We start from the raw sequence: 16,842 nt of genomic DNA, 5'->3' as shown, positions 1-16,842 counted from the left end.
TCAATATTTAATTTCTGAGCCCCTCTCTGCAGAACATCTAGATAGGTATTGATGTCGTCCACTGGAGAAACTCTGGAGATAGGGCTGTCTGTGAGAGTAGGGGAGTAATCCCTAGTGGAAGATCGGGTAGAAGAGGTGGAAGGAGTTCTTCTACTCCTGCGATGGGAACTGCGTCGCATCTCACGCGATCTTCTGGAACGTTCTTCCCTTCTTGGAGACCGAGATCTTCTGGAACGTTCTTCTCTTCTTGGAGAACAAGATTTTATGGGACGTTCCTCTCTTCTTGGAGAACGAGATCTATCTGGCCTCCTTTCAGGTGAACGTGCTGCCTGTTGTCTGGGAGGACTACCTCTGTCTACCTCAGCAACCAGCCTTTGCAGCGGAGATCTATGTTCTGGGCTTACGTACTGCCGAAGGCGTTCCGTAGCCCCTGAATCCTGCCAATTTTGCAGTGGTGCATTCCATCTAGGGAATTGTCTCACCCTAGGAGCAGAAGCCTCTGACCCACGTGGAGGAGATTTACGGACAGGACTTCTGGTGTTTGAAGATGATCTGGAGTAACCAGAAGACTGAGAAGATGAGTGACGCGAAGCCGATTCCGTAACAAGAACCGCAGAGTGCCTCGACGGCGATCTATCTCTCGACGGTGAAGAATGACGTCTCATCGTCATGCATCGACGATGGAACTCTTCTCCTCGACGTCGACCGCCTCCGGTGCGTCGACGGAGCAATCACTTCCGATGTCGGATGTCTTGACGACGAGTGATGCGAAGAACGATGGTCTCTCGACGTCGAACGGCGTTGACTTGCCGACGACGGAGCTTTCTCTCTCAACGTCGAGTGTCTACGTGAAGACGGCGGAGGAACTCTGGATATCCTCAACGCCGAACGTCGACGAGACATCGACGGAGATCGCCTCCTCGACGCCGATCGACGCCTGGTTGTCGACGGCGGAGGGGTCTTGGTCCTCGACGCCGGACGTCGCCTTGTTGACGCCGGCGGAGGAGTCCCACTTCTCGACGCCGATTGTCGCAGAGATGACGATGGCGGAGCTGTGTCCACCCTCGACGCCGATCTTCGCCGGGTTGACGACGGCGGAGGGGTCTTGGTCCTCGCCGCCGAGTTGATGATGGCGGAGGGGTCCTGGTCCTCGACGCCGAACGTCGTTGAGATGACGACGACGGAGGGATCTTGGTCCTCGACGCCGAACGACGCCTGGTTGACGACGGCGGAGGGGTCTTGATCCTCGACGCCGATCGCCGCCCGGTTGACGACGGCGGAGGGGTCTTGATCCTCGACGCCGATCGCCGCCCGGTTGACGACGGCGGAGGAGTCACTTGCCTCGACGCCGATCGCCGCCCTGTTGACGACGGTGGAGGCGTGACCTCTCTCGACGCCGATCGTCGCCTGGTTGACGACGGCGGAGGGGATTTCGCCGACGGAGCTGGAATCCTCGGCGTCGGTGATGAACTTGATCTTCTTTTCGACAGCGAGCCCGCCGTCGATGGTCCTTTTTCAGCTGGAAAACTCACTGGTAGATGTTCCTTCAGCGCCGAGCCCGACGTTGAAGTTGAAGGACGTGAAGACTTGCCTTTTGAAGGACTTCTGACCCTCTTGATGCCCTTCCTCACTGGAGATCTTCCTCTGGTGGACCTTTGAGCCAGTCCATAAATGCGGTTTCTTTCTCTGTCCTTGAGAGTTCTCTCAGACAGGCGTTCGCAGTGAGGACAGTCCATAGGATCATGATGATCTAGCAAGCAAAGTATACAGACATCATGACTGTCAAGAAAGACAGTTGTCAAAAAGAGAAGGCATTTTTAGAATTAAATGCCACACAAAAAACTGTCTAAAAAGACAGAACCTTACTTGACAAGATGTTAAAAGTCAAAGTAAGCAAAAAAGATTAGAAAATTGAAGTAAATTTCTGTCAGAAAAGCCAGAAAAGAGTGGAGCTGTATTACCAGGGTCCTTCCTGAAGGAGCCGGAAAGAACAACTGACCTAACTGTCACCCCTGGGGCATGATGGGAAGCTGGGGGTCAAGAGTGCCTTAAAGGCACGGTGTCAGTTTTTTGTTGCATGCAGCTACAGGTTAGCTTTTTAGTCTTTTTAGACTGTGTGTTTGCAATGCAGCCTGGGAGCTTTCTATGCTTTCAGTGAGTTATAAGAATTTCTACTGCTTTCTAAGCATTAACACAGTTTCTAAACAATCTTTGCTGTTGTTTCTCATGTTTCTAATGCAGATGTTCATGTATGGTGGACATTATTTACAGCATAATTCAGCTCTACTGTTTATTTGGCTGCAATTGCCTAATATATATATATATATAAGTGGGGCACATATAATATATTGTTTCCGGGGTCCCACGCATGGGTGGGAATATTCTAATGCTTATGACTATTGATGAGGATCCCCTGGAAGAGAAGAATCATTACAAACAAGTATTTATAAAATGACATGAGCAACACCTTCTTTTATTTACAGATTCACGGTGGATCAGTATTAGAAGCACATAAGCCCTTTTTATAAGGTGAGGGAAGGGGCCGGCAGCAATTTGCTGCCTGGTTCGCCCCAAAAAATAAAGAGTGGGGGAAGCAACGGAGACTGGATGAGAGGAGGGGAATAGCAGCAAATGAGTGAGAGCAACATGGAGTAGAAAAACACAAGCAAGAAAACAACATGGAGCACAGCGGAGGCAGGGGATCTGGCGGGGGAAAAGCAAATGAGTCAGAGTGCTTGCACCACAAGTAAGACGGAAACAGAAAACTTGGGAGTTGTTATTTGGATAGGGTTTAGAGAAGCAAACGAGCGATAGGGCAGAAAAACACATGCACTCTCATAGAGTGCTTAAACAAATAGAAAATAACGTAGTTCCAAAAATGTGAGCAGTGGAAGGATAGAAGGAAGCCAATCAGAAAGACAGTAAAGAGTCTAAGCTCCAGGGGAGGAATAAACACAAGATGGACAAAATTGGACAGGGAAAATAAAGGAGCAAGAAGTTGGATTCGCTTGATTTGGCCCCTACCTTACACGTTAATTCTTTACATTGTTTTATATAGATTAACATTTTTTTTATTTAATATGTTGTAACTTTTCATAAAAAAAGAGGGGATTTCGAATGTAATACTGAAATACTCCATGATAACCCTTAATAGAATTATTTAATGAGTGCATATTAATGTGGAAGATTTTACTAGAAATGTAGCTGTTACAATTATACAGGTGATTTAAATGTAACACACACATTTTATGTAACCATGATTTATTCTGCTTAATATTTCATACTTGTATTAATGGGAATGCGCATGCGCGTATATTCTACGTCAGAGTGCATATATATTCTACGTCTGCTGTGCTAATTTAACGTAACCAAAGGCACTAAGCTTTTGAATATCTATGTTTACATTTTGCATGATAATTGCTTTGCTTGAATGCTATCTCCTCTGCAGGTGCAGATACAAGGCTTCGGTAGCTAGAGTAAGGCACTGTTTGTTTGTAGCAATAGTAAGGTACGAGAGGAATTTCTTGGCAAGAAGAAGACCTGTAAATGAGGAGGGAGACGAGTTTTCATGGAAGAGAAGGGACACGCAAGGACAATTAAATGTGCTCCATTGAGAGTGTGGGAGAAAAGCTGGATGCTGCAAAACTGTACCTAGGACAATGGAAATTTACTGGAAAGTGATAACGCTGGTTACCTTGAATACTTTGTGTGCTAATAGATGTTTAATTATTAGATAGACAGCAGAGACCTTTAGGATTTCATAAGGTAAAGACCTCTTGAGCGATTCCTCTCACTGTATAGCTTCATGTTATACTCTTTAGAACTCGCACTTCCACACCAATTGCAATCCTTAGTAACTTGTTTGTCTGGTCTGTAGTTCCTCCCCCTGGGTTTCACTGCAGTATGGGGCTCATAACCTGATCTACCTACATCTCCTATTTCAGAGACTTCACTTCAGTGATTTTTCTTTTCTAGTTCTCATACATATATGACAGCTCTAACACTTTGACAATGCCTATGGAATCACTTAGCCACCCACAACCTCTCTTGAACATTCTTGTTCTTACATTTTATGATGAATTGGTCCCTGATAAGTTTGCCTGCCACATCTACAAAACGACATTTGGTAGACAACCCACGTACCCTAGATACAAACTCATCTATTGTCTCTTCAACCTTATGATTATGTGTATAAAATGTATACCTTGTCATGACAAGGTTCTCCTCTTTTGCTTAACGAATCTCCAACCTGTATCTGGCTTCCCTAACCACATCTTGGACGGACTGACCATTTGTCTCTAAAGCTGGGGGTAAATATCTAAACACTTGTTGACCCTCCTTGCCTAGAGAACTCAAGAGCAATGCCTTTTTCCTTGTTGGAAGAAACTCCTCCCCATCTAAGGCCTGCAGATAGTTGTCGAACATTAAGATCCAATACTACTAAGGCATGGATGGAGAGGCAGATTGCATCAAGAAAAATGGTTGTGGAATTACAGAAATGTGAGAAGACAAAGCCACCAAAAAGACCTCACTGGGATTGCCCTTGGAGGCTTCAATAACTTCACCAATGTAATGTAAGTTCTGACCTAACCTCCCCAGAGAGAACAATAGTAAATAACTGTTGTCTTAGAAACACATTTATCTTAGAGATTATATTACAAAAATGCTGCAGTACTTTTTAGAAAGACTATCAACTGACACCTGTTCCTTGCTTCCCATAGTTTACCAGGGTTTCCTGAAGTTAGCATAGAGTAGGATAAGCTAGATTTTATAATAAATACTTATGACTAGGCAGAAGGATCGAATTCTGCAAATAAACCTTCAGATTCTCTTTCTCAGCTTTGGTATTGCAGCCACCAAGCTTTTGGTGTGCTTCCTATTGCTTAAACCTAATTTTATTAGGCAGCGTGTCCACTAATCCTTGTAATACTGTATTTTTACAATATGCTTTTGACACTCATCTATATCAGTTTGTTTGAGTCTGTAATAACATTCTTCAACTTTTTTCAATAGCCCTAGCTCTTCTTCTGTGACTAGCTGCTTACACTGTTATTGAGAGATGCAATATATACGGTTACTCCCGCTTACTTCTCGGGCAACTAAAAAGGTCCATCGACCAATGAGGATAAAAGACTAAGGGGTTTAGGGTGTTCTCAAAGTAAGCACACGACAGTGATAGGAAAGCCAACAAATGGTACTCAAAAGATGGGCTACAAGCTCCTGTAAATTACTGGTAAACCCACAATAGGCCTTTTGCAGCCAGACAGATTATGTTTTGGGCATTCGCAATCTAAAATGAAGAAATAAAATATCGCCTGCCGTAGGTTAAAAGGATATTGCCATTTATCTCTGAGTTCCACGACCCTATAAAGGGTCATGGAACACCTTGGTAACTTGCAATATGCTTAGAATGTGCAGCTTATAAAGCAGGGGATGCTTTATCAAGGATATCATTTGTGTATTTAAAAATACAATTTTAAAGTATGCTGTGTAAGGTTGCTAGTGAGGAAGATAAACAGGCCTGGAGAATGAGTAGAAAAGATTCAACCTCCTAATTAAACACGTTTGTACCAGTGTCGGCCCTTCATGCATTTCTGGAGTTTAAATAGGAAACAAGGTGTTTGCTAATGACTTAATATGTTGCAGCGAACTGGATTTTCGCGAAATTGACACCAGTTGCATCCATGGCACCTTACCATCTTCACGCACGGCATCCTTGAAGAAGACTATGCAAGGCGAAGCCCCAGTGACGGCCTGTGCCACTGCCACACCCACACAGCACGATGGAGAGACGCCCACAGGCAGAACCTTGGGAAGTTCCCCGGCGTCACAGGTGTCAGTGTGTTGCAGGCTCCTGTCCGTCACAAACAACAACAGCTCACACTGATCAGGCGGCAGGATGCTTTTTGCCTACAGTTCCAAAAAAAAAGAAAAAAGAAGAAAAAAAACAGATAACACGCCACATAGTTTGCCTTTGAGGTCTGACTAACTCTAGAAGTTGCAAATAAACAAATAACAAAATAGAACTTGAGTCCAGCAGTCATAAATAGTTTTGGCCCACATGGTGCTATTATTTATCGGAGGCCATTAATCCAGCGCATTTATTTACCCTGCTGAAAGTGACTTGAAAGTACCCAGATGATTTATAGTACACGCTTCTAATGGGATTCAGACCACTCCACCTCCCCCGAAGAGGTTATAATATGTGCTTGGGACTGCTTTACACTGGCGCTTCACTTTGATGCGCCTTGCCCCAGGCACAGCAAAAATCACTATTCCCTGGCCAGCCATCCTCCCTGACTTCTGAGGCACCCTTAAATGTCGAATGGGCTGCGAGGAGATGAGAAATGCATGCGAGCGCGCTCTTCCAGAAACTTCCTTTAGCGAGATCTTGTCATCAGGCAGCGTGTGTTTGTACTATATATGTATGATGCGTCCGAGAAAAGAACAGACACTTAACACCTAATTATTGTCAGCGGATTTCAATAGTTCTATTTTTTTTATTTAGATGACGTCAATAAAGTGGTGAGTCCATATGGATTTCATAAATTATGCCACTAATGGTTTACTTTAGTTTACCCCTCTCGACAGTGTTTATTACCTATCTACCGAGTCTAGATCGGGTGGCACCTTCAAAAAAAATACTTTTTGGGGAAGAGGGCGCACATAACTGTGAAACATTTCAAGTTATACTTTGTTTTTTTTTTGTAAAATATCTTCTTCCAGAGTTAAGGGGAGTCCGGCACACAGTTCACTCATTGAAGATTTTGTGCAAGATGGCCCACCTCATATCTAGACATAAGAGCTAGGTATGGACTCAGATCTCTGCAGTCTATATGCTTCCATCTTACATCTCCAAGAGACAGGTTTTTAAACAAGCATTTGCAATGCAATAGGTCTCGCATTAGGAAAGTTTGAGCTATTGGTATTATAAATGACACATTTTTTATTGATGTGTTGTTTTTGAAAATAGCGAAATTAATAGCTTTGTCATTTACAATGCCAATAGTTTGAACTTTTTCAAATGTGACACCTATAGCATTTGTAATGCAATATGTGTTGTATTTACATGACTTAGATGTATTGATATTACAAATAACAATGGCTTTTATTTTTTTTAAAATAATTAATACTTAAATAAAAGCTATTGTAATTTATAATGGCAATAGCTTAAACTTTTGTAAATACCTTTTGTAAAAATTATGTTCAGTGTATTTTATTGTGATGAAAATACATTAACAGAAGTGAAATATTAACATCTTTTGGTCACATTTGTAATAAAACTTGAAACATTGAGAGAACATATTTGAACCAGTTGTTGTTGAATGGTTGCACAGATTGATGCTGTGGTGGCGCTGAGTTATGTTGTGGTGGTGACGAGTGATGCTGTGGCGTTCAAGGATGCTGTTTTAGCGCATAGTGATGTTGTGGTGCCCCTGAGTGATGGTGTGGTGGTGCTGAGTGATGCTGTAGTGATGCGATAGATAGATAGAGTGAGGGCGATAAATAAATAGACTGAGGGCGATAGCTAGAGTGAGGGCGATAGATAGAGTGAGGGCGACAGATAGAGTAAGGGCGACAGATAGAGTGAGGGCGATAGATGGAGTGAGGGCGATAGAGTGAGGGTGATAGATAGATAGAGTGAGGGCGATAGAGTGAGGGCGATTGATAGAGTGAGGTGGACTTGGTGGTGGACTTGGTAGTGGTGGTGGACGTGGTGGTGGTGGACTTGGTGGTGGTGGACTTGGTGGTGGTGGACGTTGTGGTGGTGGTGGACATGGTGGTGGTGATGGTGGTGGATGTGGTGGTGGTGGACGCGGTGGTGGTGGATGCGGTGCTGGTTGACATGGTGGTGGTGGTGGACGTGGTGGTGGTGGACGTGGTGAGGTGGTGGACGTGGTGGTGGTGGTGGTGGACGTGGTGGTGGTGGACGTGGTGGTGGTGGATGTGGTGGTGGTGGACGTGCTGGTGGTGGCGGACATGGTCATGGTGGACATGGTCATGGTGGACGTGGTGGTGGACGTGGTGGTGGTGGTGGACATGGTGGTGGTGGATGTGGTGGTGGACTTGGTGGTGGTGGACTTGGTGGTGGTGGAGTTATGGGTGAGGCGGTTTGCTGCCAGTTGCTGCTGCCACTCTCTGATCTCACTTGTCAACCATCCTCCATTTTTGTTATTCCACATGTGCACCATCTTCATGCCAATCAATTTGAGGTTATTAAACTTTATAACTTACCACAAATCTAGACCATAAAAATGTGTAATTCCCAAAACCTGCACCACAATATGAATCACACTGGAAATGCACAAAAACAAGAAGCCTGGAAACATGACAAAACCCCAAAATAGCCCACTGGACCCTGCAGGGCTTTACGGCACAAGTGGGATACAGGAAAAACATATTGGTTGGGTGGGGGACAGGTGAACAGTAGGTTGCATTTTGGATTGGGCTGTGGTCCTCAGGGAAGCCAACCAGAACTGCTGCCCCGTGTAAGAGAGACACCACTTTCTTCAAGGTATGTACAAGATTTGCTTTTGAAGAAATACATCTCTGGTGTAACTATGTAAGTGAGCACATTGATTATTGGAACCTTTCAGAAATTAATTTAAAGAACAGCCTGTAAAAACCATAGCTGTTTCATTCATAGTTTTGGGAAATAGCGCTGTAAAATGGATCATTAGGTAGTAGTTAAACAGTGAATTAAGCACTGAAAACACTCTCAAGTCGTTGGCCTTCTTTGCAGGATAGGGCTATGGAAGAGAAAGTAGGTGGTCAGGGAATAACAGTAAGTGTCGAGTAGAAACCAACTAACGTTTCTCAAATATTCCAGACTACCAGAACACTGTTACACTTCATTAAACTGAGAAACCCATCATTCCTGTTCAGCCAAGTCTGATGACGTAATGGAGGAAATGGAAGAGTTATTAGCTATGATGGAACCATAAACTACATATACCCTAACTGGATGCAGGAGAAGATAAAAGAAATGAAGAAAGAGGGTACGAAGGACAGAAAGAAGGAAACCACCATGAAAAAGTGCTGCCAAATAGACCAAAAGGAGATCGATAAAGGAATGACAAAAAAAGGAAAGATGGAAGCAGAGAAAAAGAAACCGCAATTAGAGACAGCAAAAAGGCAAAACTGAAAGGAGAAAAAGGAAAAATGGTGATAAAGGAGAAGAGAAAGAAAAAAGGAAACGAAAAAGAAATAAAAGGGAAAGGAAGAGAAAGGATAAAGGAGGAGAGAATGGAAGAAAGGAGGAGAGAAAAGAAAGATGAGAGAAAGAAACACAGGAAGAAGAGAGAATAAAGGCAGGAAAGAGAAATAAAGATGGAAGGAGAAGAAAGGAAAAAAGAAAGAAAGGTGTGAGAAAGGAATGAAACCAGGAAGAGTGCAGCTTTGAAAATAACCCTCTAAGTGTTTTAACACCGATCTTAATGAAAGAGAAGTTCACGAGAGGTAACATGTGCTATCGGAGACATTTTTTTATGGTCAGTCCTCTTCCCAGGCAGCTGCATGGCATTGTTTATTTAAGGAGAGGAAGGCCGCCCTGGTACTGCCACCTATCCCTTCCTCACAAGAGGGGCCCACAGAGTTTTTAAAATGCAGCATCAGCAGGGAGGGTGCAGTATACTCCCAAACTCAAGTGAGAGGCCGCCAGCTACTCCAAGACATCCAATGAGGCACTGGTAGGTCACGATCCCCCAGATGGACATGCCTGGTCACTAGAAGCACGAGTAAAGCATTGCGTGGCGGGGGAGCAGCTTACACACTTTAGTGAGGCAGCGCTGCTCAGCAAAACAAGCTCTGGCATTGCGCAGAGGGGGGCGGGGGAGCGGCTTCCTTTGAAGTCTGATGCCGAGACGCAGACAAATGGTGTGGAATGTGGCTGGCGATGTGCACAAGCATGGCTCACATGAACTGTACCCGATCCACAGTTTGGATAGACTTTGGGTAGACTTTTGAGAGCCTTACTATAATCTCGACAAACATGCTAAAGCAATGCTGTAGTCGAGACCTAAAAACGATGAAAATAAGAAATAAGGGAAGATCACAGATGAAGGTAGCAACACAACGATTTAATAACGACTAGGATCGACAAGTAACAATGCACAGAACACTCTTCTCCTCGCACTCACCGCCTAACGATCTTCAACAATAACCACTCGTAGAGAAGCAATCGAAAATGTCAAGGTGCAGTGGGAATCTACCACAAAGACATAACGAGCTTGCCATTGAACTGTTTGAAAATCGGTCACATAGAGTCTGGTAGGTGACAAAAGCCCAATATTGTTCAAAGTGATCTTAAACAACTCAAGCTAGTAAAAAAAGAAAAAAAACCTTTTCTTCCCTTACAATATCTCTTGTGGCTACTGTATCTCCCCTCCGATTCCTCACCTCTGGAAACTTTTTCTACCTCCACATTAGGGCTCCAGCACTGCGGGGTGCGCAAAGCGGATTGACGCATGACTTTGCACATCCTCGACGTGGAAACATCGAGAGATATAAGTCACCAACTGAAGTGCTGGAATTAGCTCCTGGTGATTTGTTTGCTTCCCATCGAGGTGTGTGGAGAAGAACCCAGACAGTATAAACAACAGTGACAATACCAGCAGACAATATATTGAATGCCTTTGTAGCTTATTAGCAACAGGACTAACTCATGGGGAGGAGAGAGGGTGGTAAGGAATCTACTGGAAGCTGTAGTATCCACCCAAAATATTATTACCAAAGGAAAGCAACTTTTTTTTCAGATGGATTCTTCATTGGGCAGACTCGTTACCTTATGAATGAATTCAAAGTCAACACATTGATGGATGTGATAGTAAGTAGTGCCGATTTACCAAGGATGTCATGCAACACAGCACTATTAAAGCATCTGTCACTTAAAGACTGAGCTATGAGGTAATAGTGCCTCGCAGAAGTTTTTAAGGATAGCCACAAGGCTGCTCGGCTAATAGCCAATGAAATGGCCTTGGTGAGAGCAGTAGAATGTCCCTTGTAGAGTTGCCACGAATGCCTAAAGCATGGCTTTTCTTGGCCAAAGTATAGCAGACAGTGTAAATCAACATGAGACTGGGCACTTGGTTAAACCTTTGCTCGTCTTGGATTCAGCAAAGTCCACAATACAATGTTCTGCTAAATATATGGTGAAATAATAAGACACAGCATGTCTGGGTTCAAGCCTATGCAGGTGCTCATCCTCGTTGGTGGACTGGGAAGGAGGAATGAAAGCTAGATGAATGATGGACAGACAAGCGTGGAACACAGACATAACCTTCAGCAAGAAGGAAGGGCAGGTGCAAACTACCTTTTTATGTGGGTAGAACACAGTGAAAGGTGATCAGAATATAAGGAAATGCAATTAACACAACCTACAGGTGGAACTTAGTATCTTTAAGAAAACTGTTTTTAACATCAGTAGGTGAACTGGGCAGTTGGGCATTGGTTCGAATGTGTATGCCATGAGGTATTTAAACACCAAATTCAAATCCCTCTAAGAAACAATTAATGGAATGGGAGAAAAAAAGTGAGGAAACCGTTGAAAAATGTGCAGTGTCACAACTTAAATAAAGAAGGCTGGCCCTGGAAGCAAGTGAAGACCAAAAGGTCAGCCAAATACTACTAAACTGTGGTGACTGCCAAGGGATAGTGCAAAGCTTAGAACAACAGAAAGGCTGAATCTGAATCGACCCACACCTTTCAAGTTCCACCACTCAACAAATGTACTCGAGCTGATCTCATAAATAGATTTTGTTGCAAAAGCAGATCTGCCATGCGTGGGACAGAAAGAGGGGGCCAAATGCTGAATGCCAACTGGTCCAATCTGGGAAGATCAGGATCCGTTGTGTTCGACAAATCTTCAGCAACGCTCAAGACAAGAGTGGAACACCTTCAATGCTTAAAAGCAGACCCGGAGATCAATTGAACTTGAAGGCACCACCCTAGGGAACCAATTTGGGAGAAGTGGATCAATCCTGTTACTCCAACATTCTTCCTTTAAAAGCTGTGGGGTGCCTCAGGGGTCTTTCCTCCCTGAGTCCCAGTCTTTTTAATACATATAGGTACCCCCAGGCTGAAATTGTGCACTCCTATGGGTTGTCATTGGTCTCCTACACTGATGACACTCAGCTGGTGATATCAATCTCCCCCTACCCCAGCTCAAGCCACCTCAGTCTGATCCTATGTCTTCCAGAAGTAGCCAGATGTATGGCTAACTGTAGACTGAAGCTTAATGAAGACAGGAAGGAGACTATGCTACGGATTAACAATGTTAGCAATAAGGTTCCGACTCCCATGCCGGACTGCTTGGATAGGCTCTTTAGCCCCAAAGGCACAATAATGAGCCTCAGAATGTGGCTGGATTCCAGCCTCACAATGGACCACCAAGTAAAAACAATTGCTGCCAATTGTTTTGGTATTTTGAGATTGCCGAGAAAGGTTTTCAATCGTCTCCTTTTTTAGCTAGAGGATTGATTGTCCAGCCTCTTCTAATTTCACGCCTGGATTATGGGAATGCATACACTATGGCTCACCTCAATATCTGATCAAAATGCTGCAGATTCTTATGAACCTCCCAAGGCACCTGTCTGCCAAAAAGGCTTGTTAAGATCTACACTGGCTCCCGGTGGAGCAGCGCGTGCAATTCTAGGATTTACCTATTTTACATAGATCACTTCATAAAAGACGCCCCCTATTGCGAAGACCTTTAGCCACCCCATATATTCCTGGGAGGTCTCTTAGATCCTCTTCAGTTTATCTTCTAAAGGATCCCAAGATCTGTAGGTCTCGTTGGGGTGGCCGCACAATGCCCTTTTTGGCTCCCAAACTATGGAATACTCTTCCATTTCAACTATGTCACTTGACCCACAGACTTTCCTTTCATAAGGCCCTGAAAGCCTCACTGTATAGTAATTAACTCCTCTTCGGTGGTGATCTGGTAATCTATGATAACTGTTCTAGCGCTGGGAGGCTACGGGTAGCCATGTGCTTTACAAGAACTTTAGACTAGAACAAAGTAGAATAGGTTGTACTAGTTTTGGTACCCACTGGTATGTACTGCCCCCTCAATGAGTAGGGGCACATACAAAGGACCTATAGAGACTATTCTCATAGAATATGGGTCCCATGCCCACTTCCCTTCCTACAGGTAGGTGCACTGAAGATTTAGTGTGATATACATAAGGATGAAAGCAGCAACTACCTAAAGGTGCTAGACTACACATGATTTGTTTCAACTGCATGAAAACCAAATTCAAGCTATGTGTGAATGGCTCCAAGCACAGTGATCTTCCACTCAGTGGCATATTCTCTTCAGGTGGACAAAGGAGTAGGTAGATTAATAGTTTCATAAATGTTAGGTATAGCTTCTGTTGATGAAGAGGATTGTTTCTACCTATAGTAGACCAGGTATGCTCTTCCCTACTTTGGAAATGCACAGCCATTATCTGCAATGTTCAGCAACCATGATGATGTTCAATTTTTGGCTCAGCTAAACTGATCTCTTTCAACTACTGCTGATGCACCATGGATACTGGTGCTGTGTAAGTAATTTTGTAAGCAAGGCAAACAGTTGGGGTGTATCACATTGCTGTAGTGCTGCTGAGATTCAGCTCTTAGATCATGCAGAGATATGATGGACAAAGTACTAGAGAAATATAGCTAATGAAAATGAAAGACATGAATAAGAAATGTTGTTACATCTTGTGCCAATGTTACCCATTCACCTACTCGCTGGGGCATACAATTGTGTGGGAGATTCTTTCCATCTTGGGCAGAGGAGGGCTCACAAATTACCTAGTAAAGAATGTACGTTTACGAGGGCCCACAACATCAAGCTCACCTGAGTCAAGTAACTCCCTAACAATTATAGTATGTATTAATGTATATGTGCCGCCACCTGATGTTACATGATCCAAGTACTATCTTCTGAGGTAGAACAGCTTTTATGATGGTGGCTTTGTTGCAGGTTCAAGAATTTATTGCAAAACACCAAGTCTGACGGGGCCCACAAGGACCATCTTGATAGCTTCAGGAGAGCATGCAAATGAATGTGAATTCAAAAGTATGGATTCACAGCCATCTGCACAGCCAGATAACATTTAGAAAACACCCGAAGAATACCATTCTCCTCCCACATACATCTTATGCACTTAGAATTCCTCTCTTTCTTCTGACATTGGGTACAATATAACCAGATGTTTCCTGAGAGCACACTTGGGACAGGGCATCCATACTCTCCCAAGATGGACTCCCTAAAGAATCGCAGTTACCTCATTCTAGGAGGAAAGACAGTATGTAGCAAGGGAGACGAAATGGGCATGTGGATAATCTGAAGGACTGTCACTTTGATGCCCTGTGTGGTCACACTAATATATGGGCAACCCTCAAACTCTTTGAAAGGGTATATGTACATAAACACCTCATAATCAGTATGTTCCATGTTCTAAAAGATAACCTCCTTGTGGACATGGTGCTAGGACCCACTGGTGCATTTTCCAACCACCAGCTCTGAAGCAGTGATCACTTATTGCCTTGTAAGAGAATAGTCGATGCAGGTCCCACCTGGCTGTCCCTCTTCTACAGTGGCTTCCTGCAAAGCACAGCTGATATGGAACGAGGGTGTTTCTGGAAAATATGTGTCTCATTCCTGTGAGGGCCCATATATACCCATTTCCTGTTCGCCTTGGGAGTCACGGGCCCGAGTCAAGTCCTTCAACTCGGTCCTTCGGAAGCCCATTGAAGGAACTCCTTGTAGCGCTCATTCAAACATTCTCAATTGCAAGTACTTGCAAGTAGAACTCCATCAACAATCACTCCTTCAGCCACTCTCAAAACCTCCTCCTATGCCATTCTCAGCACATCTCTATAGCAACAGTACCATAGCAACAGGCTCTCAGACCTGCTCACTGTCCAAGACCTTGTCTATATTCATTGAAACAACATTTCCATAATGCGCTGTGTATTGATCAATACCATAAGAAATATACACTGAACCAAGTCCACTGTAATAAAATGGAAAACAAAAACAAAATGAAAGATCTCTGATACTTATCGTCTATTATAAATAAGACCATAAGTTACTTACCTGTAAACTGTGGTTCTCCAGTATTGGTGTCTTTCATAGATTCGCATGCTTGAATATTCCCCGTCGTCGAAGTGGGAGTCCCACAGTACATAAAATAGCAGTAATATATGCATATATAAGTAAAATTATTATAATTATAAAAATACATATACATATATAGTAAAATATCCAGAAAACTCAAAAGTACCATAGAACAGAATAGGCCCATAGAAAGCCTAAGGGAGAAACTCAACTTGGTAACATATCAGTGTCATTATGTTTTGGTACAAATTCCAGCCAATCAGGCTGTAGTTCCCTCTAGAACCTTCTCCTCAGAAGCCCAAGACCTCAGATTTTCGTAGCACAGAGTAACCAAAAGTGCCTGAGGAGAAGAGTGCCTCTGTGGGGAGGACGGGAGGGTCGCATGTGAATCTATGAAAGACACCAATACTGGAGAACCACAGTTTGAAGGTAAGTAACTTATGTTCTTCTCCAGTATTAGGGGTGTCTTTCATAGATTCACATGCTTGAATAAGAGTAGAAAGCAGTAATCATCATATAAGTCATAAAGGTAACAGTAAATTCAAGCATATAATAGACATATCATATTAAAGAGAAAAATCCTTTATGACTGGAGGCGGGTAGCAACAGAGGCTCACCTTTAATGGAAAAGATTCCGCAGCACCGCTTGCCCTACTGCTGCATCTGCGGCATCTGTTGACTGCAGACAGTAGTGCTTTGTAAAAGTATGGCTGCTCGACCACGTAGCAGCTCTGCAAATGTGTCGCAGAGGTGCCCCCGCAAAGAGGGCAGTAGAAGCTGACACAGCTCTAGTTGAATGAGCACGTACTGGAGCTAGAAGAGGCTTGCCAGCCCGTTGATGACAAAAGGTAATGGTGGAAGAAATCCACCTAGTAATAGTTTGTTTGGTAACAGGTTGTACTTTGCAGATCGGGCCATAAGCTACGAACAGTTGATCAGATTTTCTGATGGATGCAGTGCACTGAATGTAAAACTTAAGGCAACGTTTAACATCCATGGAATTTGCAGGAGTTTGTGGATCAGAAAAGAAAGTTTTTGAAATGACTGGTTCATTGAGATGAAAATCACTGGGAACTTTCGGAATAAATTTTGGATTAGTATGTAGTGTAACAGCCTCTTTTGAGAACTGGAGAAAAGGAGGCTGAATTGTGAATGCCTGAATGTCATTGACACGCCTAGATGACGTCAAGGCGAGCAATAGGGCAACTTTCCACGTGAGGAATTTTAAGCTTGCTGAATGGATGGGTTCAAAAGGAGGTAGGAGGAGCTGAGGCAAAACCAGATTTAAGCGCCAAGCAGGCGGAGGACGCCGAATGGGTGGAAACATACGGAAGAGGCCTTTGAAAAACTGTTGAATGATTCTAGACGAATACAGTGAGGTAGACCCATCATGACGGAAGCGGGAGAGAGCCGCTAGAAATACCTTCAGAGTGGAGTGGGAAAGTCCTGACTTTGCAAGGGATAGGAAGAAAGGCAGGATCTGTTCTGGTTTGGCGGTCATCGGATCCAAGGCTTTGGTGTGGCACCAGACACAGAAACACTTCCACTTCAACTGATAGGTTTTAATGGTGGAAGGAGCACGGGCGTGCGCTAACACCTCTCTACAGTCAGCGTCGATGGTCAGACGCGCAAATTCATGGTGTTCAGGTTCCAGGCATGGAGCTGGAGATATGCTGGATCCGGATGGCAAATCTGCCCCTGCTGCATCGTGAGGAGGTGAGGCAGTGGATGAA

The 16,842-nt window shown here is 43.9% G+C and overlaps 1 protein-coding gene across 1 annotated transcript in view; it reads right to left on the bottom strand.

The window, feature by feature from the left end:
- The window catches only part of SPIDR (scaffold protein involved in DNA repair), a 2,344,543-nt gene that overhangs the window by 213,580 nt on the left and 2,114,121 nt on the right, over positions 1-16,842 (bottom strand). Inside the window, exon 15 of the mRNA XM_086965726.1 lies at positions 5,697-5,910. Within this exon, the coding sequence (XP_086821852.1) occupies positions 5,697-5,910 (214 nt within the window). The remainder of the gene's footprint in view (positions 1-5,696; positions 5,911-16,842) is intronic.

This window comes from Lissotriton vulgaris, chromosome 4_1 (genome assembly GCF_964263255.1).
Source record: "Lissotriton vulgaris chromosome 4_1, aLisVul1.2, whole genome shotgun sequence".
Lineage (NCBI taxonomy): Eukaryota > Metazoa > Chordata > Amphibia > Caudata > Salamandridae > Lissotriton > Lissotriton vulgaris.
Note: the sequence above shows the minus strand (reverse complement) of the source record. Positions and strands in the feature narration are given on the sequence as shown.